This window comes from Dipodomys spectabilis, unplaced genomic scaffold, assembly GCF_019054845.1.
Source record: "Dipodomys spectabilis isolate Male_0828 unplaced genomic scaffold, ASM1905484v1 ptg000108l, whole genome shotgun sequence".
Classification (NCBI taxonomy): Eukaryota; Metazoa; Chordata; class Mammalia; order Rodentia; family Heteromyidae; genus Dipodomys; species Dipodomys spectabilis.
This window is the reverse complement of record NW_024870785.1, coordinates 4,755,320-4,782,372: the sequence shown is the minus strand read 5'-3', so window position 1 is coordinate 4,782,372 and position 27,053 is coordinate 4,755,320. Positions and strand designations below refer to the sequence as shown.

Sequence of the window (27,053 nt, the reverse complement as noted above, 5' to 3'; positions counted from 1 at the left end):
CTCACCTGCATGCATGAAGCCCTGGGTTAGATTCATCGGTACCACATACACAGAAATAGCCAGAAGTGGCGCTGTGGCAGCTCAAGTGGTAGAGTGCTAGTCTTGAGGAAAAGAGGCTCAGTGGCAGTGCCCAGGCCCTGAGTTCAAGCCCCAGGACTGGCAAAAGAAAAGCAAGTGGGTGGAAGCCACAGGGCACATGTGAGCCAGGCCTGGTGAAACGTCAGTGAGCTGGCCAGGAACCCCAGGCAGAACAAACAGATGTGCTGGAAGCTGAGGTCAGTAGGCCAGGGGACCGAAGCAAAGCAAGCGCAGGGTCCAAACAGGCTTGCTTTGAGAACTATACCAAGCCACTCTGCAAAGAACCACCTCTCCTGCCTTCAGGAGCACAAGGACACAACTTACTCTTCTTCTTCGTCAGATGAGGAAGTTCGGGAGGAACGGTCTGACTTTTCGCTGGACTTGTCGTCCTCTTCTTCCTCCTCGTCGTCGGAGTACACCTCACTGGTTTTTAATGGCTGTTTCTTGGCGAGGAGCTCAGCTAGAAAGAAGGGAACAATTTTTACTCACAATAACACACTGAATGATCTTTCATGTTCATGGGAGAGGACTCAAATGGGTAGTGTCTTCCCTAGACAGGCTGTAGTAACCAGGGTTCTTGTGAATTAAGAGAGTTAAAATCATACAGGTGCCAAGAAAGAAAGAAACAAAACAAAAAACCTAAAAAGCCTTTTATGTATAAGAGACATATGTTGAAATACTTGTAGCTGAAATACAGTGATGTTGGGATTTACTTAAAAATTATCTAATTAGAGAAGGGGAGTAGGGATTGAGCAAGAATGGCCAGTAGACTGCATATAGTAGGATCATTGAGGATAATTATACTACTCTCAGCATATGTTTGGAATATAATAAACAGTCATAAAGGGGTAATAAAAGTGGCAGCAGGAAATCAAAGTGACCACTACATTTCCCACACTTACCTGTTCTGTTCTTCCGTTTTTCTCGCTCTGCCTTCAGCTCCTCCATGGCTTGAGATTTCTTATCGAGTTTCTCATCCCTCTTGGAACGTCGTTCCTTGTTGTGGGATGTTACCTGGAAGGGAAGGATACATAAGGTGGCTGTTGGTAAGATTCTCTGTACTTAACAATGAATTCAGTCCTCATCAGTCTACACTGACGACACAAACTTAAAACTTGTACAGGGGACACAGCATCCTCTTGTGGACAAAGAGAACAGAGCAGCAAAAGCATCCAAGTTTATCTGCTTAATACACAAGTTGAAGAATTTCACAATTAATGGCTGGGCACTGGCAGTTCACACCTGTAAGTCTAGCTACTCAGGAGGCTGAGATCTGAGGGTTATGGTTCAAAGTCAGGCAGGACAAGAAAGTCCATGAGACTCTTATCTCCAACCAACCACCAAGAAAGCTGGACATAGAGCTGTGGCTTATGTGGTAGAGGACTAGCTTTGAGCAAAAAAAAAAAAAAACAAACCAAAAAACCCTCAGTGACAGTGCCCAAGCCCTGAGTTCAAGCCCCAGGACAAGCATAGAAAAAAAATTACACAAATAAAATTGTTCTATAAGAACTGCCTAGATTATGACCTAGGACTTGTTGATATGTCATCATGAACAGAGATGACTAATTTTCCCAGTTCTATTTATATCAAGTCTAATATGACACACACCAGAGTAAACATCATAGCTAATTTAGTTATATTGGACAGGAAGTCTACCAACTTTCCTTCAAGGAAAGCTCACACTCTGCTGGACATCTGTTTAAGAGGTTTTAAGTCAGAGTTGCTAAAGATTACAGCGTGCAGACAGCACCTAACAGGCTGTACTCACTATGACGGGCTGATGCATATAAAGCCACCTCTGACATCAACAACCCGAACACAGTGAACTCAGAAAGGAGGAGGCCTGCAGAACCTCCTACCTGAGATTCTTCCTGCCCCCTTTCCCTTTTTTTTTTTTGTCAGTCCTGGGGCTTGAACTCTGAGCCTGGGCACTGTCCCTCAGCACTTTGGCTCAAGGCTAGTGCTCTACCACTTGAGCCACAGTGCCACTTCCGGTTTTTTCTGCTTATGTGGTGCTGAGGAATCAAACCCAGGGTCTCATGCATGTGAGGCAAGCACTCTACCACTGAGCCACCTTGCCAGCCCCTACCTGAGATTCTTGAATTTGTGTCAGCTTTTTCTTCTCCTGCTCCTCTTCTTGCTTTTTCTTTTTTTCTTTTTTTTCTTTTTTTTTGGCTGTTTTTAGTTTTTTCTTGATTTCAAACCTGGTTAAAAGATATTAAAAAAAAATGAAAATTTATATAAAGGAAGTAAATTTATACAAAGCAGGAAATTTACATAAAGGCTGATTTCTATTAGTTAGGAGAAAGAAATAAATAGGAGTTAATAAAGTTTGGCTTCCTGCAAGAAATTCTAATACCTTTTATGTACATTAAAAAAAAATGGAGGGATGGGAAGGTGGCTCAGTGGTAGAATGCTCGGCTAGCATGTGTGAAGCCCTGGGTTTGACTCCTCAGTACCACATACACAGAAAAAGCTACAAGTGGCACTGTGGCTCAAGTGTTAGAGTGCTAGCCTTGAGAAAAAGCAGCTCAGGAACAGCACCCAAACCCTGATTTCAAGCCCCAGGACCAGCATGTGTATGCAGCATGTGCACATGCACACACACACACAAACTGGGCTCTTATGAAACAAATATAACTTCTCGTGAACTCAGGAAACTTTACAGAATAAAAAAACAAATTTTTTTCCCAATTTTTTTAAATCAGTTGTGAGGCTTGAACTCTGGGCCTGGATGCTGACACTGAGCTCTTGGGCTCAAGGTGAGCGCTCTACCACTTGAGCAACAGCACCACTTCCGGTTTTCTAGCGCTTAATTACAGATGAGAGTCTCATGGACTTTCCTACCTGGGATGACTTTGAACTGTGATCCTCAGATCTCAGCCTTCTGAGAAGCTAGGATTACAGGCGTGAGCCACCAGGCGCCAAGCTTTTTTTTTTTTTGGATCCGGTCGTGGGCCCGAACTCTGGGCCTGGGCGCTGTCCCTCAGCTCTTCAGCTCAAGGCTAGCGCTCTACCACTTGAGCCACAGCGCCACTTTCGGCTTTTTTTCCCCTGGTTATGTGGTGCCGAGGAATCGAACCCAGGGCCTCATGCATGCAAGGCAAGCACTCTACCACTGAGCCACCTTCCCAGCTCAAGTTTTTTTTTTTCTTCAATTTTTGAGATAGAGCCTTTCTTCCTTCCTTCCTTCCGTCCGTCCTTCTTTCCTTCCTTCCTTCTTTTCTTTTCTTTCTGTCATGGGGCTTGAACTCTGGGCCTGGGTGCTGTCCCTCAGCTCTTCAGCTTAAGGCTAGCGCTCTACCACTTGAGTCACAGTACCACTTCTGGCCTTTTCTGCTTATGTGGTGCTGAGGAATCGAACCCAGGGTCTCATACATGCAAGGCAAGGATTCTACCACTGAGCCACCTTCCCAGCCCGAGGGATAGTCTTTCTATATACCCTACTCTGGCCTCCATCTCCATGTTCCTACCTCACTCTTCCAGAGCTGGTATTCAATGTTTGTGCTACCACACTCAGCTAGATAAAGATTCAACTCTTACCTCTATACGGTAAGTAACATTGCCAAATTTTCACTTAGTTCTTAAAAAATATATTCAATACTGATATACTCTTTTCATTCTATTATTAAGGCAAGCAAACAAAAAAAGAATATGTACACGAAGTCTGAGACAAACCACTCTTCACTTGTGAGCCTGATGTTCTGTTGTTGGTCATCGTTGTCTTTTTTTTGTCTGTTGTAGGGGCTGAACTCAGAGCCTGGGCACAGTACCTGAACTTTTTGCTCAAGGCTAATGCTCTACTAGCATTTGAGCCACAGTTCCATTTGTGGGTTTTAGGTATCTAACTGGAGATAAGAGTTGCTCGGCCTTTCCTATCCAAGTTGGCTTTGAACCTTGATCCTCAGATCTCAGCCTCCTGAATAAAGGGTTTACATGTGTGAGTCAGATGTCAGTCCTCTTTTTTTGCTGTTGTTGTTGTTGGCTGTGGGGCTTGAACTCTGGGCCTAGGCACTGTCCCTGAGCTCTTCAGCTCAAGGTGAGCGCTCTTTTACTTTGAGCCTCCTCGGGTTTCAGGTAGTTAATTGGAGATAAGAGTCTCACTCACTTTTCTGCCCAGGCTGGCTTTGAACTGTGATCCTCAGATCTCAGCCTGCTGAGCAGCTGGGATTACAGGTGTGAGCCAGCTGTTGGTCCTCTTGATGAGGCCTCTTGTTATGCTCTCAACAGTTTGAGAAATAAAAATTTCACAAGTAGCGGGTGGAATTGAACTCAGGGCATCAGGCATGCTAGGAAAGCACTCTACCACTAAGACCCAGCAGAGCTTCTTAATGTCTATTTGTTTCAACACAGGTAACCTTGGAGGCTTTCACACTCAAAACAAACGTCTATTGCTTGCTGTTGACTGGAAGCCAAACATTCTTGTCTAGGATAACTCACCGCATGTAATATGGCCTCCAGAAGGACTAGCGGCCGCCCTGAGGCAAGGGAACTAACTAGCCAGTTTCAGAAAGTACTTGGATTTTATTTTCCTGATACTGGACACATAGCAAAGAATTCTAGTTCTTTTATTTCCCAAGACAAAAGCCAGTTTCTCAGCCTAAATATTACAGCTTTTAAAAAGTACAAAAACCATGTCAGAAGGCCGGACAACCTACTTTAACATAGTGAGAGCTTCCATGGCTAGAATCTTTTGAATTCCAAGTGGAAATTTTAGAAAATCATTTCTATTGGCAGCTTGATAAATTGAAAGCCAGTTTGTAGATATGTAAATTACCATTTATTCACCCAATTCATATCATTTGATGTACTTTCAATTATTACTTCCTAAAATCAAAACCATCTTATAACTCTTCCTTACTGTCTTTTGCTCAGCAGAAATCATATCACGCAGCTAAGAGCCAGTGACTCTTGCCTGTAATTCCAGACCAAGATTTGAGGAGTGAGTTTTGGAGAAACTTGAGGTAGACATAGCCAAGAGAGTCTACTCTTCGTTTAACAAGCAAAAAGCCTGAACTGGAGATGTGGCTCAACTGGTAGAGTACCATGAGTAAAAAAGTCAGAAAGCACTCAAGGCCCAGAGTTCAAGCCCTAGTACGGACACAAAAATACATTCATACAGACATACATAAAATAAAAATAAAAATAGTCGCGTGCTGATCTTTCTCTGTAAGGATGCGTAAATGCCTGTGTGTTTCAGAATAGGTAAGTTACCAGGAAACAGAACAGCGTGTGGCCATGATGTGTTTTATGGAGTCAGATAGCCTCAGATTTGAAATCTAGTCCCACAGATTACAGCCGTATAACCTGTGACAAGTGTCTTCCATTCAACAGGTATTTAGTACTCAGCTATATGTGAACTAGTCATGATTCAAGCACCAAGAAAGGTGTAGAGAAGAAGACACATTAGTCTCGGCCCGCTCAGAGCTTGCTCTTCAAGCCGAAGTTTCTACCTACTCTCCAACAAGGAATAATCAGTTGTTCCCGCAGGGCTGTTGTGAAGATTAAATAGCACACATAACTGTCTCATCAAGAAAACCTCAGGAGTACTGCACATTAGTAAAGTTGATGGAAGAAGAGTAACAGTAAGTCTGATCCAAATGTAACTATGTTGTTGTTGTTATTATTATTGCCAGTCTTGGGGCTTGAACTCAAGGCCTGGGCGCTGTCTCTGAGCCTCTTTGTGTTCAAGGCTAGCACTCTACCACTTGAACCACAGCACCACTTCTAGCTTTTTCTGAGTAGTTTATTGGAAATAAGAGTCTCATGGACTTTCCTACCTGGGCTTGCTTTGAACTAAGAGCCTCATATCACAGCCTCCTGAGTAGCTAGCATTACAGGTGTGAGCCACCAGCACCTAGCTTATAACTATGTTATTTGCTTTCCTTATGTTAACAACCATATTTCCAAAATGCTAGTCTCTATTCAGAGGCTCCTCTACTTACAATAGGATGCATCCTGATAAACCCATTGCTAGTGGAACGTAAGTACTGTAGCTAAAAAATGCACCTACCCTACTGAACATCAGAGCTTGGCCTAGCCTGCTTCAAGCATGTTCAGAAACTTAACTTATTGTATAACTGGGCATAACCATGTAACACAAAGGCTATTTTATGAAAAAGTGTTCAGAAGCCCATGTCATTCACTGAAAACTGCACCGAATGTGAAGAACAGGATGGCTGTGTAGGTAGCTTCACACCATCATGAAGCCAAACCATTTCTACAGGTCAGACGGGAAGGAAAGAAGCAGGGCTAGCTAAGAAACACGGAACGCAGGGCACCACAGCCTTACCTTCTTTTCAACACCTCCCGCTTCTCTATGCGGTTGAACAGTTCTTGCTCTCTCTCCTTCTCTGTCATCTGTTCTAGTCGAGCCCTGTCTTCCTCGTCTCCCATGAGATCCTCTCCATAGCCATCATGGAACTCTTCATCCTCTGAGGATGAGTCTGAGTCGGAGCTAGAAGAGGAGCTGTTGCTGTCAGAATCTGACACTTCACCTGCAACAAAGGCCCAGCAGAGGAGCACGTCATGCTACAACAATCCCAGTGTTGGCAATCATTGCCTTTTGGCTCTTCCAGGTAAAATGGCACAGGGCCAATTTAACTCCCTGGGGGCCATTCTGGTACATGCAAACAGGTCACCTGGCATTTTAAAACACTGAATCAATTTTTATTTTCTTCCTTGTCCTGGGGTTTGAACTCAGGGCCTGAGCACTGTCCCTGAGCCTCTTTGTGCTCAAGGCAAGTGCTCTACCATTTGAGCCGCAGCTCCACTTCTGGCTTTTTCTAAGTAGTTTGTTGGAGATAAGGGTGTCATGATCTTCGATCCCTCAAAGCTCAGCCTCTTGAGTAGCTAGGATTACAGGCCTGAGCCACTGGTACCCAGCAATACTGATCCATTTCATGACTGATTAGTGATTTCCTAATGACACTGGATTTTGACAGGACAAAGTGTATAAGACAGCACACACTATGAACAAGTACTAAAGAAATTGAGAACTTAAGAACTGTGCCTGGGGCTGGGAAGGTGGCTCAGTGGTAGAGCGCTTGCCTGGCATGCATGAGGCCCTGAGTTCAATTCCTCAGCACCACATAAGCAGAAAAAGCTGGAAGTAGAGCTGTGGTTCAAGTGGTAGAGTGCTAGCCTTTTGCTGAAGAGCTTAGAGACAGCACCCAGGCCCAGAGTTCAGGCCCCACGACTGAAAGAAAAAAAAAAAACACAAAAAAAAAAACAAACAAAAAACTGTGCTTTAGGCCAGGTACCGGTGGCTCACACTTGTCATCCTAGCTACTCAGGAGGCTGAGATCTGAGGATTATAGTTCAAAGCCAGCCTGGGCAGGAAAAGTCCTTGAAACTCTTATCTCCAATAAACCACTCAGAAAACCAGAAGTGACGCTGTGGCTCAAGGGGTAGAGCACTTGCCTTGAGCTGAAGAGCTGAGAGACAGTGCCCAGGCCCAGAGTTCAAGCCCCACGACTAACAAAAAACCAAACGAACAAACAAAAAAGAACTGTGCTTGAGCCAATACTTATTGGCATGGACTTAAAACCAGGTGAGGCCAATTTCATACCAGTCAGGTTGCATTTAAAGGTTATCACTGTTGAGATGTTAAACTAGTGGCATTGGTTTAATTAAAAAATGGGTTTTCTAGAGGCTTCTGTACTGATTCATGACTCCCCTTCATGGTCAGCCCTTGGCAGGCCTGGTGGACACCACCACGGACTGCTTTCAGAGTCAGAGTTGGGCTCGGGCCTTACGCACTCTTAGGAATTACATGCTTCCAAGGTTCACAAAGGATGCACAACCACAGGAAAGCTAAGAACCACTGCTCTAAGGTACAGGTTGAGCCATCAGGTAGGCCCCTTCTGCCTTCCCCTTTGTCTGCCTCTGTGTCCACCCTGACACGAACAGGAACTCATCCCTCCCCCTTCCCACGCGGCCTTAGCTTACCTTCCTCGGGTGCTGAGCTCTCAGCCGAACTGTCTTTGTCTGAACTGCCTGAGGAGGCAGTTTTGTTGGCTTGCTTCTTCATGGTTCCTTTCTTCTCTATTTTTCTGGCTTTTCCTTTCTTCTTATTTTTATTGCTCCCAAATGTCCACTACAATGATAAAAGAAAAGAAAAACTGAAATAGGAATAGGGACTTCACTGGGAAAATAAATGAAAAACCTGAGTTAAGTCTTCAGCCAGGAATGGTGGTACACATCTGTAATCCCAGAATTTAACAAGCAGAGGCAGAAAGACCAAGTTTGCGGCCAACCTAGGCAATACTTAAATACTTAAAAAAAAAAAAATTCTCTGCCCCAAAGAGTTAAGAATCTTTGATTTTATAAATACCACAGCCATGGTCTGGGATGTAGCTCAGTGGTAAAGCACTTGCCTAGCAAGCTCAATGTTCTGAGTTCAATCCCCAGTACCAAAAAAGAAAAGAACAAAAAAAAAGCCACAACCTGGGCACCCGTAGCTCAGGCCTGTCATCCTAGCTACTCAGGAGGCTGAGATCTGAGGATCAAGGTTTAAAGCCCATCCGGGCAGAAAAGTTCCCATGAGACGCTTCCCACCCCAAAAATGCAGGTTTTTTTAAAAACATCAGTTCAAACTGTAACCTTTGAAGTTTCTGAGTAATAGCAGGAAATTTGTATACCAGACATAAAATTTAATATTTTAATTACTGCAACAGAAAGGCAAAGGTGTCAATCTTACGGCAAGTCAGGTAAGTTATCTAAAACTGAGAAAAGTTTTTCATGTTTTCTGTTTCAGAGATAGTAGGAACTGCTAAAGGCTAGTGTGTTAGGTTTTATTTAAAAGAGGAAGGAGGGGCTGGGAAGGTGGCTCATTGGTAGAACGCTTGCCTCACATGCATGAGGCCCTGGGTTCAGATTCCTCAGCACCACATAAACAGAAAAAGCAGGAAGTGGCACTGTGGCTCAAGTGGTAGAGTGCTAGCCTTGAACTGAAGAGCTGAGGGACAGTGCCCAGGTCCAGAGTTCAATCCCAATGACTGACCAAAAACAAAAATGAATAAAAAAAAACCCTGAGTTTCTAGCAACTTCAAATTCTAATTCCTAAGAGTGTTGATTTTCAGTTTGAAACACCCCAAAATAGGCCAAATTGTTCAATTTCTTAGTCTACTGAGCTAAATACATCAACTTTTAGTGCTGACAATATGGATTTTACTAGAATCAATAACATGCAAGGTATTATTTTGCACTGGCTCTTGTTACAACAGCAAAACTATGCAAATACTGCTCAATATTTATTGCTCAGTTATATAAGTGGTAGATTTTCAGATAGAGTGTCGTGGCCCTCTGTCCTACTCAATGAGAATATGACGAGGATGAGTGAAAGGCTGAGCTACAGGGTCACACATGTGCCAGAGTGGTCAGCTCTATTTTTGCCTACAGATTTGGTTTTCCAATGACAGAGCTAAACTCTAGACTCCTGGGTGGGGGGTGGGGTGGTGGTAAAAGTGTTTATGAGAGCAAAATGCCCTAAATGTGAAGTCACAAAAGTAAATCCGGGCTGGGAATGTGGGTCAGTGGCAGAGTGCTTGACTAGCATGCATGAAGGCCTGAGTTCAATTCCTCAGGACCACACCAACAGAAAAAGCTGGAAGTGGCTCTGTGGTACAAGTGGTAGAGCGCTAGCCTTGAGCTGAAGAGGTGGTCAGGGACAGCGCCCAGGCCCAGTTCAAGCCCCAGGACTGGCCCCCCCCCCAAAAAAAAGTAAACCCAACTCAAGAGGTTCTGCAGACTGACTGCATGGTTCCTTGTCCTTCTATACACTGCTTCAGTTGGCTACTGCTGGCAGCAGCTGGCAGCCACTTTGTAGTATAAACCATTTATCTCTCAAAGAGGAACTAGAAAACAACAGGGTAAAATAGCAGGAAATACGATGCTTTGATTCACAAGGGGCTGTCCTGTCGAAGCCTGAATGTGAGAATGGTATTTAAGTTTTCTCCCAGCAAAGTTTCTCAAGAAATAAAGATGACAAAGCTGCCTGGCCTCCCAGGAGGCTGACTCAGTGAGGTCCGTGACGCCAAAGGCAAAGAACCAAAGAACCGGGAACTCAGTGCATGACAAGGGGTAGGGCATTAGTAACATCAGCGCTTTACTTGTAAAAATACATTTCTGAGCTAGAGGTACAGCTCAGCCGTACAGCAGCGTATCTCAGTGGACAAACCCTAGCTGATCTCTAGAACCAGAAAAACAACAACAACTTTTACTGCCACCCAATTTTAATGACAAAAACTTAGGTACCTGTCTCAATTATTTATTCAAAGAGATTTAAATGGGTAGTAATAATCATCCACAGACATTTTTCCTGTACTATGGATCACATTTCTAGTATTTTACATTTAATCCTATAAACCAGAGTCTCCTGAATGCCTCCTGGTCTAAGTATGTTTTTGTTTTTTATGTCTGTCCTGGGGCTTGAGCTCAGGGCCTGAGTGATGTCTCCGGCTTTTCACCCAAGGCTAGCACTTACCACTGGAGTGACAGCTCTACTTTTGGTTGTTAATTGGAGAAAAGAGTCTCACAAACTTTCCTGCCCAGGCTGGAAACCATTCAACCATTATCCTCAGATGCCAGCCTCCACTGTAGCTAGGATTATAGTCATAAGCCATTGGCTCATCTCCATGACACTTTTTGTTTTTGGGTTTTTTTCTTTGCAGGTCATGGGTCTGAACTCTGGGTCTGGGCGCTGTCCCTCAGCTCTTCAGCTCAAGGTTAGCGCTCTACCACTGGAGCCACAGCGCCACTTCCAGCTTTTTCTGTTTATGTGGTACTAAGGAATCGAACCCAGTGCCTCATACATGCAAGGCAAGCACTCTACCACTGAGCCACCTTCCCAGCCCCTCCATAACACTTTTATCTCCAATTAGCCACCAAAAAGTACCAAAAGTGGAGCTGTGGTTCAAATGCTAAAATGCTAGCCTAGAGAAAAAAAAAATCATAAGCTGGGTGCTGGTGGCTCATGTCTACCATCCTAGCTACTCAGGAGGCTGAGATCTGAGGATCACAGAATCCAACCCAGGCAGAAAAGTCTGTGGGGCTCTTTTTGGAGCCTGTGCAATATTCCTGAGCTGTTCAGCTGAAGGTGAGTGCTCTACCTCTTGAGCCACAGCGCCACGTCTGGTTTTCTGGTGATTAATTGAAGAGTTTCATGGACCTTCTTACCCAGGCTGGCTTTGAGCCAACAATCCTCAGATCTCAGCCTCCTGAGTAGCTAGGATTATAGGTGGCAGCCACCAGTGCCCAGCTTGTGAGACTCTTATCTCTAATAAACTACTCAAAAAAACACGAAGTGGTGATGTGGCTCAAGTGGTAGAATAGTTGCTCAGAGCACAAAGAGACTCAGGGACAGAGCCCCAACACTGGCACACACACACACACACACACACACACACACACACTCAGGGCTAGCACCCCCCCCCCCCCCGACACACACACTCAGGGCTAGCACCCAGGCCCTGAGTTTGAGTCCCATGACAAGCACATGCACAAAAACAAAACAGAACAAACCCACATACATATTCTAACACTTAATGGTTTCAATCAACACATCTTTTGTCTCTCTAACTGGATCTTATACATAATGTGCACTATACACGTCAGCCAAAATGCTGACTGGAGGTATGGCTCACAGCATTAGCCGTGAGCCAGAAAGCCAAGCAAGAGCCCATGGCCAGACAACAACAACAACACACATACACACAAAGACAAGGAAAAAGCCAAGTATAGTGGCACAAACCATACAATATCAGCTTACCGGGAGGCTGAAGCAGAAGGATTGTTTGAGCCAACAAGTTCAAGACTAGCATAGACTAACCTAGGGAACATAGTGAGTCCCTGTCTAAAACAACAAATAAGATAAAGGGAATCTCTACAGTAACTGCATGCTGAAGACTTTGACCCAACAATAGACAAGAGGTGAATGAAAGAGGTCCAAGAATAGATACTGCTTTTATCCTGTTCTCTCCCCCTACACCCCTTAGGAAGGTTTTCTCTACACAGCCCAGGCCAGCCTCAAACTTTCAATCCTGCTGTCTCAGCCTCCTCACTATTAGGATTATAGGCATATACCACAGTGCCCACCTATTGCTTGTGTCTTAAGGAAATGAAAGCCCACAAACCCTAGGCACTCTAGACACAAGACAGACTCAAACTTAAGAAGGATATAGAAGGTGGGTATTGGTGGCTCACGCCTGTAATCCTAGCTACACAGGAGGCTGAGATCTGAGGATCACGGTTCAAAGCCAGCTTGGGCAGGAAAGTCTGTTATCTCCAATTAACCACCAGAAAACCAGAAGTGGTGCTGTGGCTCAAGTGGTAGAGCGCTCACCTTGGGTTGAAGAGCTGAGGGACAGCGCCCAGGCCCAGAGTTCAAACCCCACGATTGACAAAAAAATAAAAAAAGGAAGTGATACTGTGGCTCAAGTGGTAGAGCCTTCACCTTGAGCTGAAGAGCAGAGAAATAGTGACCAGGCCCAGAGTTCAAGTCCCATGACTGACAAAAAAAAAAAAAGTGTATATATATATATATATATATATATATATATATATATATATAGAGAGAGAGAGAGAGAGAGAGAGAGAGAGAGAGAGAGAGAGGAGGGGGGGGGAAGAGAACCATAGCAGCTGATGTCTGAAAATGAAAAATAAAAGTATTTGCAGAAATACTGAGACAGAAAATTATGTCGATTTTCTTGAATTATCTCTGCATTATAAAAAAAGAAAACAGAAGCAAAACTAAAACTTCTCCATAGACTTGCTGATTCTCAAACTTATTGGGTTATTTTATTCATAGAGAATTATAGCTTTTCCATTAAATTAAAAAAAATAAACATTCACTATCTCTTGCTAGGAAAAGTAATTTTAGGTCTATTAAATTATTTAAGACCAAGAGAATATTACTATAGTCATTCAGAACTCAAATAATTTGCATATGCAGAGGACTGGTAAATGCTGTTCAGCTGTTAATTAAATTTCATTAAATTTATAGAAATATTCATTTTCATTGTAGTAAACATTTAAAAGTTTGCTGTTAAAATTATTCTCCTGGACAACAGTGGAAGAGATAAAACAGAAAGGTAGTATTATCTCTCTCCAGGAAATCAGTACAGGGAAAGAGCACTTTTTTTTTTTGTCAGTAGTGGGGCTTGAACTCTGGGCCTGGGTGCTGTCCCTCAGCTCTTCAGCTCAAGGCTAGCACTCTACCACTTGAGCCACATCTCCACTTTGGAGATAAGAGTATGGGGGGGGCAGGGGCGGGCGGGGCAAGGCTGGTCCCAGTGGCTCACACCTGTAATCCTAGCTACTCAGGAGGCTGAGATCTGAGGATCACGGTTCAAAGCCAGCTTGGGCAGGAAAGTCTGTGAGACTCTTATCTCCAATAAATCACTAGAAAACTGGAAGTAGCACTATGGCTAAAGAGGTTCCATGCTTGCCTTGAGCTGAAGAGCTGAGGGATAGTTCCCACCAAGGCCAGAGTTCAAGCCCCATGACAGACTAAAAAAAAAAAGGTCTCACAGGGGCTGGGAAGGGGGCTCAGTGGTAGAGTGCTTGCCTTGCAGGCATGAGGCCTTGGGTTCCATTCCTCAACACCACAGAAGCAGAAAAAGCCGGAAGTGGCGCTGTGGCTCAAGTGGTAGAGCGCTAGCCTTGAGCTGAAGAGCTGAGGGACAGCGCTCAGGCCCAGAGTTCAGGCCCCATCATGACCCACAAAAAAAAAAAAAAAAGTCTCACAGACTTTCCTGCCCGGGCTGGCTTTGAACAGCAATCCTCACATCTCAGGCTCCTGAGTAGCTATGATTATAGATGTGAGCCACCAGCGCTGACTGGAAGGAACACGTTAAATCCAGCGTTTCACCACCAATACCCCCACCCAGCTTCCATGCAGCCAAACGTATCTTAGGGCCTTTCAGTGTTGGTGGCAATTTGAGAAAGATGCCTTGGTTTAGACAATAAACTAGATTTTCATAGTTTTTTTTTTTTTTTTTTAATGTCAGTCCTAGGGCTTGAACTTATGGCTCCGGTGCTGTCCTTGAGCTTTTGTATTCAAGGCAAATAATACTCTATCACTTGAGCTATCACAGCCCCACATCTGGCATTTTTGGTGCTTAAGATATGAGTCTCACCAATTTTCAGCCCGTAGTTGGCTTTGAACCATGATCCTGGTATCTCAGCTCCCTGAGTTGCTAGGATTACAGATGTGAGCCCTCAGCACCTGGAGATTTTTTTTTGGGATTCAGGGTGTTGTTATGTAGCCCAGGTTGGCTTGATCTCCATTTCTCTGCCTCAGCCTCTGCAGTGATAGGATTACAGGTGTGTGCCAGTAATGGCTGACATATAATTTCTTTTCTGACATGAAAGTAGGATTAAAAAGATGACTTAAGGCTGGGAATGTGGTTTAGTGGTAGAGTGCTTGACTAGCATGCATGAAGCCCTGGGTTGGATTCCTGAGTACCACATCAACAGAAAAATCCGGAAGTGGCACCGTGGCTCAAGTGGTAGAGTGCTAGCCTTGAGCTGAAGAGGTCAAGGACAGCGCCCAGACCAAGTTCAAGCCTCAGGACTGGCAAAAAAAAAAACAACAACAAAAACAAGTTAAATAATGATTTCTTGCACTTCTGCAATAAGGCTGAGAGCAGCTAAAGAATGGCTATGAGGGCTGGGAAGGTGGCTCAGTGGTAGAAGGCTTGCCTTGCATGCAGGAGACCCTGGGTTCGAATCTTCAGCACCACATAAGCAGAAAAAACCGGAAGTGGTGCTGTGGCTCATGTGGTAGAATGCTAGCCTTGAGGTGAAGAGCTGAGGGACAGTGCCCAGGCCCCGAGTTCAGGCCCCATGACCGACCAAAAAAAAAAAAAGAACGGCTGTGAATGTCCTGTGAAGAGGTTCTCTATCTAGGAGTACATCAAATGTGACAATTCAGAGCTTCCCTTAGTAGCTGTACAAGGGAGGCGTCATTTAACAAAGCAGTATGTGAGTACAACGTACCTTGACCCATGTCACCCCTTAACAATCCCATCCTCCTTTGACCCATCCTTTCCTTTCTTTCTTTCTCTCTCTCTCTTTCTTTCTTCCTTCCTGTCTTTCTTTCCTTCCTTCCTTCCTTCCTTCCTTTCTTTCTTTCTGTCTTTCTTTCTTTCTGTCTGTCTGTCTTTTTGCTGGTCCTAGGGTTTGAACTCAGGGCTTGGACACTTGTCCCTGAGCCTCTTTGTGCTCAAAGTCAGCACTCTACCACTTGAGCCACACAGCTCCACTTCTGGCTTTTTCTGCTTATGTGGTGCTGAGGAATGGAACCCAGGTCCTCATGCATGCAAGTCAAGCACTCTACCACTGAGCCACCTTCCCAGCCCCTTCCTTACATTTCTTTTCTTTTTTTTTTTGGTCAGTCATGGGGCTGAACTCTGGGCCTGGGCGCTGTCCCTCAGCTCTGCAGCTCAAGGCTAGCGTTCTACCACTTGAGCCACAGTGCCACTTCCAGCTTTTTCTGCTTCTGTGGTGCTGAGGAATCGAACCCAGGGCCTCATGTACACAAGGCAAGCGCTCTCCCACTGAGCCACCTTCCCAGACCTTAAATTAATTTTATGGTATTACAATGAACTCTTGACTGCACTCTCCTCCGCTTCCCCTGCATTGTCCAGCCCTCTCTCCTTGCCCTGGTCCTCTAAGCACCCATTTTTTGGTGCTTAATTTGTTGGGCTTTGACTTAATCTTTCTAAAAAACACTGTCCCATCTGGGGTTTCCTGTATACAATTTTTTTTTTTCTAAACACGTAGATGTTAGGCTGGAGTCCTAGCTTAATGAAGTTTGGCTGGTCAGCTGTCACCAGCTCAGGGACTGGTTATCTACCCATCTCGCCGGCCTGGCCTTCCACACCCACCTCATCGTCACTGTCGGAAGTCTCCGAGTCCGACGAAGCTGCAGGCTGGCTCACGGGTGGCTCCTTCTCCTCAGAGTCACTGCGCTTCCGTTTTGCCAGGGACAAGAGCTCCTAAGAGGAGAAGTGGGAAGTATCCTATCAGTTCTGGTCAGCAGAGAAAGAGTAACACAACGCCCCCCTGGCTTCCATGCCTTGGCGCTTCCATGCAAGGACATCATCATGAAGACTTTTAGTACACGGTCAGTCCGAATGCCCATATTCCCAAGTGTTAAAAACAAGGCTTCCAAAACCTGCCCTGTCCTTCTTCATGAGAAACACAAGCCTTAGAGCCAAGAGCTACTCCTCTCTAAACCACAGCAATACTGACTGTCAGTACTCATAGCGAGGAACTGTGATGATCAAAGTACTTGTTCACTGTTCAAAGTACTTGTTCAATGCTATGTGGGCAATAATGCAAGCTTCCTATTGTATTTCCTAGGAAAATTAATGACTGAGGGGCTATTTACATATGTTTACAAACTGCCAGTTTCTAGGTCATTATATTCTGAATGTTTATATGGGAGTGGTGGAGGAGGTGTATTTCTGATGCTTAATCCAGGGTGTGACAAGAAGCAGTAAAGGTGCTAGCCCCTACATGAGAATCCCAATCTGACAACCCTAACACCCCCTTCTCCCTTCTGCTTTGTGCTGGTGATTCAGTAAGATCAGATCGTCAGGGGGACACATCAATGAGGGTGCTACAGGTATGCCAGGATTTGCTACCATCCAGCTCCCTCTCTCCCATTACTTCTTCCCTATTCACATCGGCTACTCAAAAACACAAGCAGCGGGGCACTGGGGGCTCACGCCTGTAATCCTAGCTACTCAGGAGGCTGTGATCTGAGAACTGAACTTTGAAACCAGCCTAAGCAGACAGATCCAGGAAACTTATCTCCAACTAGCCAGAAAAAAAGCCAGGATGGAGGCATGGCTCAAGTAAGAGTGCCCGCCACCTGTGTGCGGGTATGAGTAAGCCAGTCTAGAGCATTGGCCCTGAGTTTAAAACCTGGTACAGGCAAAACAGACAAACACAACTTGGGGGGACTTGCTCTACAGATACCAATAGTAGCTGACAATTGTGCTATTCTTCTAGACACAAGGCACGTCACCATAACTTGCAGCAGGTAATGTTACTGTCTTCACTTAAACAAGTCCAGAAGCATGGTAAAGTACTTTGCCCAAGCTGTATGACTGACCTAGCAACACAGCTAGTACATGAGAGTCAGGATTTGAACCTGCCTTTAAATCAGGCACAATCTACAAGGCTAAAATGTTCTCACCACGTGCCAAAAAAGAGAAAGTCTAGGTAATAAACACTAGTAGTAGTATTCCTTGAGGATGACATCTAGGTCAAGTGCCAAGACAGATTTTTAAATAATGGACTGCCACAAAGTATCTGTTTTCTCCTTCCAGTCTCTTTCTATTTTAGGAGCACCTCCTTCCTTGGCCAGAATGAGAAAATGACCTTCTCAGATTAAACAGCTGACACTTTCTTCTCCACAGCAGCCAGGAAATGGCTCCCATCTCCTTCCATGAGAGCTAGCACACCACACCACACAACATGCCTCTTCCACACTCCCACAGACCAAATGCACATTAGAGCAATATTTGCGGGTTTGTTTTAAAAACAAAACAAAAACTGGAGATATCATTTATATAAGTATCTTTTCTAATGTCTGCGTTTGACAAACAGACTCAGTGTTAACACTTCTCTAATCAAGATACCAGAGAGGGGCTGGGAAGGTGGCTCAGTGGTAGAGTGCTTGCCTTGCATGCATGACGCCCTGGGTTCGAATCCTCAGCACCACATAAGCAAAAAGAAAAAAGCCAGAAGTGGCGCTTTGGCTCAAGTGGTAGAGTACTAGCCTTGAGCTGAAGAGCTGAGGGACAGCGCCCAGGCCCAGAGTTCAGGCCCCATAACCAGACCCTCCCCCCCAAAAAAAAAGATACAGGAGAGGCCGTCATCCCAGCATTCCCTCACCCTCCTCTCACCCTGTCAGCCTCTACTGCGACCACAGGACTGCCCTGTCCCTTCAGCTGTGTCTACTACATAGACTGTCGCAGATGGACTCCCATGGTTTACAGTCTTGAATTTGGCATCTTGAGCTGAGTGTTAAGGCTTTGAGATTCACCCAACTGTAGCATCTATCAGTAGCATTTGCAATTTTATTGTATGGGCACATCAGTGTTTACCCACTCACCAACTGAAAAACATCTGGTTGTTCCCATTTGTGGGCAATCCTATGTTCATATACAAGTTTTTGAGCAAACATAAGTTTTTGCTTCACTTGGGTGATTAAATACTTATGAATAAGAATGCTAGGTGGTGGCACGGTAATTTGAGATGGTCATTTATTGCTATATTCCCTAAGATAAATCTATAGACTCTAGGAAGATTTTCGGCAAATGATCTTCTCCCTAATCCCTCATAGTTTATAAATTGATGAATGTTTATTTTATTTTTGTCAGTTGTGGGGCTTGAACTCAGGTCCTGGGCGCTGTTTCCAAGCTCTTTTGCTCAGGGTTAGCACTTACCACTTTGAGCCACAGTGCCGCTTGCAGTTTTCTGGTGGTTAATTGGAGATTAGAGTCTCATGGTCTTTCCTGTCCAAGTTGGCTTTGAACTGCAATCCTCAGATCTCAGCTTCCTGAGTAGCTAGGATTACAGGTCTGAGCCACTGGTATCTATCTATCTATCTATCTATCTATCTATCTCTCTCTCTCTATCTATCTATCTATCTATCTATCTATCTATCTATCTATCTATCTATCTATCTATCTATCTATCTATCTATCTATTATTTTTGCTGGTCCTGGGGCTTGAATTTAGGGCCTAGACAAGGTCTCTAAGCTTATTTTGCTCAAGGTTCTCTACCACTTGAGCCAAGTGCCACTTTCCGGTTTTTCTGAGTAGTTTATTGTAGATAATAGTCTTGTGGACTTTTCTACCTGGGCTGGCTTTGAAATGTGATCCTCAGATCTCAGTCTCTTGAGTAGCCAGGATTACAGACATGAGCCACCGGCGCCTGGCTCCCTCGGAGTTTATAAAGCATTAGAACTCTTATCATAGTACCAATTCATCATAAGAGAGACACAGATACAGTCCCTTGCATATAGTACAGTAGTATATCAAATAAAGACTGCCTAGAAGCAGTCTTTAGGAAAGTTATGGGATTGGGTCTTCATGACTGAATCCTGGAGGCTTTATAAGAAGAGAGGGGTCTGGGAAGGTGGCTCAGTGGTAGAGTGCTTGCCTAGCATGCATGAAGCCCTGGGTTTCATTCCTCAGCACCACATACACAGAAAAAGCTGGAAGTGGAAGTGGTGCTGTGGCTCTCAAGTGGTAGAGTGCTAGCCTTGAGCAAAAGAAGCTCAGGGACAGTGCCCAGGCCTTAAGTTCAAGCCCCAGGACTGGCCAAAAAAAAAGAAGAAGAAGAAGAGAGGGAGACCTGAAAACACACAGGGACGCGTGCACTCTCAGGATATGGTACTGCTGTTCAAACTTCCAGCCTCTCAAACTGTGAGCTAAATAAACCTTTTCTATGACTTCCCTTGCTTTGTTATATTAATGGAAACCTGATGGATACAACTCATAATCAAAGCCTTACCCGAAACGTTAACAATTATATGCAGATGTCCATTAAAAGTTACTATCCCTAGGGGTTGGGTATGATGGCACATATCTATAATTCCAACTACCTGGGGGGCAGAGACCCAGAGGTTGCAGTCCAGTTGGACAAACAAGTTAGTGATACATCTCAGTCAATAAGCCTTGTGTGATGCATGTGCCTGCCATCCCAACTACAAGAGAGATACATGTAGGAGACTGAGGTCTAAGGCCTGCATGGACAAAAACAAAAGACACTATTCAGAAACTAATTAGTAGTAGGAGCTAAAGTGGTAGAGTGCTAGTCTAGCAAGTATGAGGCCCTGAGTTCAGACACCAGTTTAAAAAATAACAAATAGCCAGGCACCGGTGGCTCACGCCTGTAATCCTAGCTACTCAGGAGGCTGAGATCTGAGGATCACAGTTCAAAGCCAGTCCGGGCAGGAAAGTCCAGGAAAGTCCGTGAGACTCTTATCTCCAATAAACTACTAGAAAACCTGAAGTGGCACTGTGGCTCAAGAGGTAGAGCGCTCACCTTGAGCTGAAGAGCATAGGGACAGCACCTAAGCCCAGAGTTCAAGCCCCATGACCGACCAAAAAACAAGTAGAGCTGGGGGCCAGTGGCTCATGCCTGTAATCCTAGCTACTCAGGAGGCTGAGATCTGAGGATCATAGCTCAATGTCAGGCTGAACAGTCTGTGAGACTCTTATCTCCAATTAACCACCAGAAAACTGGAAGTGGCACTGTGGCTCAAGTGGTAGAGTGCTCTCCTTGAGCTGATGAGCTCAGGGACAGTGGCCAGGCACTCGACAGACCAAAAACAAACAAACAAACCAAACCAAACCAAAACAAAACAAAAAAAGCCGGGCTCTGGTGGCTCACACTTATAATCCTAGTTACTCAGGAGGCTGACATCTGAGGATTGCACCTCAAGGCCAGCCTGCGCAAGAAAGTCTGTGAGATTGTTATCTCCAACTAAACACCAAAAAAAAAAGGAAAAAAAAAAAAAGCTGGAAATAGAGCTGTGGCTAAAGAGCTCAGGGATAGAGCTTATGTCCTGAGTTCAAGGCCCAGGACCAGCACAAAAATAATAATAATAAAAAAACAAACCTCAAAATCTTCACCACATTGTACATATAAATAATTTTGCAGGAGTGACATATCCAACACCCATACTAAGCCAGTCTGAGTACTGGCCCCACAGGTAAGAGCAGACCTACCTCCTGCTGTGCATGCCTGTGTCCTGAGGCTCTCTCTCACTATAATCCCTGTATTTCATCTCAGTGAAAACCTTCTGCTTATCTTAACATTGCTAGAGAAATGGAATATGGGCTAACAGCATACTATAGTAAATTTAAGCTGAACTGATCTGCTTAGAATAATGCTAGTGTCCAACATACCGTCGCACAGCTGTGGAGGGATGCCATATCTGGCTTCTTCAGCAGTTTCCTTAGCATTGCTTAAAGCCACATTTAAACTAGACAGCCAAAAGTGAGATACTAAAATAAAGCAAGGAGAAAAGAGTGAAACCCCTATGAATAAAACTCAACAGATTTTTATAGCTAATTAGCATGCTAAGCTCTTTTTCACTTACCTACGCCACACATATAACAGTTACTAACTAGTGTGCCCAGACATTGTGGTTTCCCTGTGATTGTCCTCGTTTAGAAAGGAGAAGCCCTGCGTTCAGCAAACTCCTTAGCCCAGGAAAGCTGAGATGGTCACCTACCGCCAGTGCCCTTATGAGCCAAGCACTAGATAAGAAGTAGTAAAGAAGAGGTCCTTAACTTCAGGAAATTGAAAATCAAAGCGAGAAGCAAGAGTTAAGATCATGGTAAGTGCTAAGGAAGAGGAAGCAGGGGAGACACTTAGGCTGACTAGAAATCAGAGCGGAAAGAGGGAGTGTGGTATTCTGGAGAGAGACCTCTAGAATGGATCAGTAAGTAAGTAAGTAAGTAAGTAAGTAAGGTACTCACTAAGTTAAGGCCCTGAAGCTGGTCACATCCTGCCTCAGTCAAAGAACTGAAAGAGAAACAAAGTGACTGAAATTTGGTAAGCAAGGAGAAGAATGCAAAGAGATAAATCAGAAGAAACACATTAAGAGCTGGGCAGTCAGGTGCTGGTGGCTCATCTGTGTAATCTTCAGGAGGCTGAGATCTGAAGATCATGGGTCAAAGTTGGCCCTGGGCAGGGAAGTCCAATCAACTACCAAAAAAGCCAGAAGTGGAGCTGTGGCTTAAGTGGTAGAGTGCTAGCCATGAGCAAAAAGCAGATCCGGCACAGCACCTAGGCCAGGATGCAGGCCCCAGGACCTACAACCCTAGCTGCAAGATTCTTAGTCTAATAAACCAGTCAAAATCTGTCAGTGGAGATGTCGTTCAAGCCTAACTGACGACTCCCAGGCCCTGAATTCAAGCCCGGCACACACATAAAACACACAAGCTAAGTAAAGGTGAAAAAGGAGAGATTCTACTAGTATGACTTGTTTTTACCTAGCTACTTCTCCTAACACACTTCTAACCAACATTTCTACTCTTCAAAAAAGAGCTATCAGCACAGGAGCACAGGAGTTCAATAGTGTCTGACTTTCGGTAAGCAAGCCCACCGTAACAAGGTCAGAAAGTGTCCACCCTGGACCCGCCTACTGTGTGTCAAGCAAGTGCTACTTTCAATTACCTATTTGATGTGTCTGTTTGGACATCTGATGTGGAATGCTGCCTATAATCCTCTGAACTTGACTTCCCCGTTCCCAGGGTGAAACCAGAATCCGCCTCTGCCGTCATCTGGGCTGCTCTCTCCATTCCTGGGGTTCTTGCAGTTTAGGAGGTGCTTGGTCTTTCCTGCCTCGTTCCTCTGGTGCATGCTGGTCCCTCAACCACAAACCTACAATACCTTTCTCTTTACTCTTCATTCCCTTACTCTTCTTTTCCTTAACACCTGCTCCAGACCTCCACTTAAATGGGAATATGCAACATATCCTTACAGTATCTTTTCTCTTCCTTCACTATTTGTGGCACAGTTCTAAGGAAATGCTACCTCTCTCTCTTCTTTAAGGTGTTGAATTCAAGGTGGGAACCACACCTGTTTTGTTCAGTAACAGCCCTTGATGCCTAGCACGTGTTTGTTGAAAAAAGTGAACAATCTTTTACCTTGAAGGAACAGTGAATATCTGACAGAACCTCTGTCGAAAGGTGGGTTTTGTGTTTTTTCCGGAAAGCCTTGCTGTCTAAAGATCCCATAGGACTTCCTTGTAAGATCCTCTTTCCCCTCCCACACCTTTTTATTGTGCTGGGGATCTTGGTACCAGGGTCTTGCCTTGAGCTTGCTAGGCAAGCATTCTTACCGCCTGAGCTATGCCTCTAGACCTATGCCTGTGCTGGTTCAAACTCAGCCTCAGCCTTCCAAATAACTGGGATTGAAAACAGATGAGCAAATAAACAAACAAACAAAAAAAAGGGCCTGGGAAGGTGGCTTAGTGATATTACTCGCCTTGCATGCATTAGGCCCTGGGTTCAATTCCATAGCACCACATAAGGAGAAAAAGCAGGAAGTGGTGCTGTGGCTCAAGTGGTAGTGCACTTGTCTTGAGCTGAAGAGCTGAGAGACAGTGTCCAGGCCCCACGACCAACAAAAAAACAAAAAACAACAACTTTGCTAGTGGCTCATGCTTGTGATCACAGCTACTTAGGATGGGAAAGTCAAAGAGATTTTTTTTTTGTCGGTCGTGGGGCTTGAACTCTGGGCCTGGGCGCTGTCCCTCAGCTCTTCAGCTCAAGACAAGCGCTCTACCACTTGAACCACAACACCACTTCCAGTTTTCTCATGGTTTACTGGAGATAAAAATCTCACGGACTTTCTTTCCTAGGCTGGCTTCGAACCAAGATTCTCAGATCTCAGCCTCCAGAGTAGCTAGGATTAAAGGCACGAGCCTCAGGTGCCAGCTCAAAGAGATTCTTGGCTCAAAGAGATTCTTATCTCCAATTAACCTCCTAAAAACTGGAAGTGGAGCTGTGGCTCAAAGTAGCAGAGAGCTAGCCTTGAGCAAAAAAGCTCAAGGACAGTAGCCAGGCGCTGGTGGCTCACGCCTGTAATTCTAGCTACTCAGGAGGCCGAGATCTGAGGATCGCGGTTCAAAGCCAGCCCGGGCAGGAGAGACCGTGAGACTCCTATCTCCAATAAACTACCAGAAAACCAGAAGTGGCGCTGTAGCTCAAGTGGTAGAGCGCTCGCCTTGAGCTGAAGAGCTGAGGGACAGCGCCCAGGCCCAGAGTTCAAGCCCCACGACCGACAAAAAAAAAAAAAAAAAAGCTCAAGGACAGCACCCAGGCCCTGAGTTCAAACTCTATGACTGAAACAAACAAACAAACAAACAAAAACCTAAGAGAAATTACTAATGGAATTGCATGCAACATTGTGATACAAATCAAAACTTTACAAATTAACAATGATACTTCCCCAAAATTCATTGTAACCTTCAGAATCTGTCTCCAACTAACCTAAGAGTAATGAAAGTGTAACTTAAATTTCCCAGGTTTTATAGGCAAGGCTTATGGAAGGATATTTTGTAGCAATATTATCTTTACATATAACTTCTAAAAATATGTCCTAGAAAATTTTTAGGAGATTTATTCTCTCAAAGACAAATTTAATTATTCCTACTTCAAGCTGATAAGCAGAGAAACAGTATGTGACAAATTAATCACCATGTTAAATAAGAAAGGAAAGCCAGGTGCCAGTGGCTCACATCTATTAATCCTAGATACTCAGGAAGTTGAAATCTAGAGGATTTGGGTTTGAAGCCAACAAAATGTCAGACAAGAAGCATGGGTCAAGTGGTAGAGTGCCAGCAATGAGTGAGCAAGAAATCAGACTCTAGATGCATTGTTCAAGCCCAAAACCAGTGGAAGGAAGGGAGGGAGGGAGGGAGGGAGGGAGGGAGGGAGGGAGGAAGGGAGGAAGGAAGGAAGGAAGGAAGGAAGGAAGGAAGGAAGGAAGGAAGGAAGGAAGGGAGGAAGGGAGGAAGGAAGGAAGGAAAGTTGTCTAAGGAGGAAATAAGGCATTTCAGTATGTATTTTACTCAAAAATTTTTTGGTGAAAGGAAAAGGCTATCTACAATTAACCAGGAAGATGCTGGACTGGTGGCCTGGTTCAGAAGATCATGGTTCAAAGCCAGCTCAGGCAGGAAAGTTTGTGAGACTCTTATCTCCAATTAAATCATAGAAAAAGCAGGAGGTGGTGCCCAGGTGTCTCCAGTGGTAGTGTTCTAGGGTTAAGCTAAAGGAGCTCAGGGACAGTGCCCAGGCCCTGAAGTCAAGTCCCATAGCTGACCAAAAAAAAAAAAAGGTATTCCTAGAGGTTAGGATGGAGCTCAGTGGTAAAGTGCATATGCTTAGCATGCATTAGACCCTAGTTTCAATTCCAGAACTATAAATAAACAAACAAAAATCGGCACAACAATCCAACTCACTTTAGAGACTTAGAACCAGCAGCTTTACTGGTTAAACATTCCTTTGAATATATGCATGCCCTTAATTTGGACATACTATGGCACAGACCAGAAACTATTTCTCTCCTCAACTATTTAGAGTCTTACTAAAAAGATTAAATTGCATAGTAACAGTGATTAACCTTCCCGAAGATTAACTTGCATAGTAATAGTGGTCTCAGTCACAAACAAAGCATAACTACATGGCCTGCACCTATGATAAATGCAGAGTCCAGCGCTCTATTCTCCAAGGTCTAATTCAGTAAACCTAGGGCAGGAACGACACCCTTCACCCCTCTAACCCTATGTTTTAAATAAGTAACATAAGTGGCTTTTGCCACAGCGGTCCTGCTCTAGCTCCCAGGAACACCAGCCTGGAAGGATCACCCATCTCACCCCCAACAAAGATTAACTTGAAGGTCATAACAGTATTTCTGACATAATGGCGTAGATTCCCATTTGGAAAACTCAGGTTTTCTTCAGAAAGATCTCCCTGCCAACTGCACTGCTCTCACAGTAGCCACTGGGAGATTTGTCAGGGTTTTCCTTTCCACAAGGAACATATGTGAATAGCCTGAAGTCAAGCCCTCAATGAAGACTCAGAAGTAGGTGGTCTGAGAAGGAAACTTAGTCAAGAAAGGACCGGAATGTACTGACTATGCTCTAAAGATTCCTTAAGAGCTGGGCACCGGTGGCTCACGCCTTTACCTAGCTACTCAGGAGGCTGAGATCTGAGGAATGTGTTTCAAAGACAGCCCAGGAAGGAAAGTCCGTGAGACTCTTACCTCCAACAAACCACTAGAAAACCGGAAGTGGCGCTGTGCCTCAAGCGGTAGAGCACTCACCTTGAGCCAACTGCGCCCAAGCCCAGAGTTCAAGCCCCAAGACCAACCAAAAAAAAAAAAGATTCCTTAGGATCTAAAATTAGGCCAGGTGCCAGTGGCTCATGCCTGTAAACCTAGCAACTCAGGAGGCTGAAATCTGAGGATTGTAGTTCAAAGCCAGCCCAGGTAGAAGAGTCCCAGTGAGACACTTATCTCCAATTTAACCACTCAAACACCAGAAGTGGAGCTATGGCTCCAAGTGGTAGAGTACTAGCCTTTAACCTTAAGCAAAAGAGCTCAGGGACAATGCCCAGGCCCTGTGTTCAAACCCCACAACTGACCAAAAAAAAAAAAATCCTAAAATCAAGCTGGTGGAACAACTTCTACTAAAGGCCTCCAGGAGTACAATCATTCAGAGGACAGAAATCTTTCTCTCAGAACATGGCACACTGCTGAATGCACAATCAGAGAGAAGGTAGTGATGCCCCTGCCAGGATGTGCAAGGAGAGGGACTTTTGATCTGGTTCCCATCTGATAACAAAGAATACCAAGGAGGCCTAGCACTGGTGGTTCATACCTGGAAGACTAGCTACTCAAAAGGCTGAGATCTGAGGATTATGATTTGAACTCAGCCAAGGCAGGAATGTCTGTGAGACTCTTCTCCAATTAACTGCCAAAACGCTGACAGGGGAGCTATGGCTCAAAGTGACAGAACACAAATGTCTTGAACACAAAAGCTCAGGTGAGTGCTCAGACCCTGAGTTCAAGCCCTGGCACAAAGAAAAGAAAAGAAAACAAAAGGAAGGTCAATGAGTAGTTGAAGGGAAGCTGCAATTGCTAAAATGAACTAAATATTAGTTACAAATTTAATTAATTTTTTTTACAAACAAATATTTAGAATTGGATTTAAAGCTGCAGTTCCCACTTTAGAAAGGCAATTTGTGGGTCAAGTAAAATATCTGTAACCAGTAGAAGCACTCCACTTATTGATTCATCAGAATGCCATGAGAAACCACTGTGGACAGAGTAATGCGCAGCTAAGTTCACCCCCCTCTGGAACAGACGTCTTGAGAGTAATAATCTTTTTAACTCATTTGCCAATTTTCTCTAAATTATCTAGTCACTTCAG

The 27,053-nt window shown here is 44.5% G+C and overlaps 2 protein-coding genes across 2 annotated transcripts in view; one reads left to right on the top strand and one right to left on the bottom strand.

The window, feature by feature from the left end:
• Window positions 1-27,053, top strand: part of Ehd4 (EH domain containing 4) — a 738,029-nt gene that overhangs the window by 375,229 nt on the left and 335,747 nt on the right. The gene's annotated exons all lie outside the window — the stretch shown is intronic.
• Rtf1 (RTF1 homolog, Paf1/RNA polymerase II complex component) overlaps window positions 1-27,053 on the bottom strand; it is a 40,266-nt gene that overhangs the window by 10,128 nt on the left and 3,085 nt on the right. Inside the window, exons 2-7 of the mRNA XM_042687904.1 lie at window positions 15,969-16,079; window positions 8,029-8,176; window positions 6,371-6,575; window positions 2,168-2,282; window positions 981-1,092; window positions 403-538 (exon numbers count right to left, since the gene is read on the bottom strand). Of these exons, the coding sequence (XP_042543838.1) occupies window positions 403-538; window positions 981-1,092; window positions 2,168-2,282; window positions 6,371-6,575; window positions 8,029-8,176; window positions 15,969-16,079 (827 nt within the window). The remainder of the gene's footprint in view (window positions 1-402; window positions 539-980; window positions 1,093-2,167; window positions 2,283-6,370; window positions 6,576-8,028; window positions 8,177-15,968; window positions 16,080-27,053) is intronic.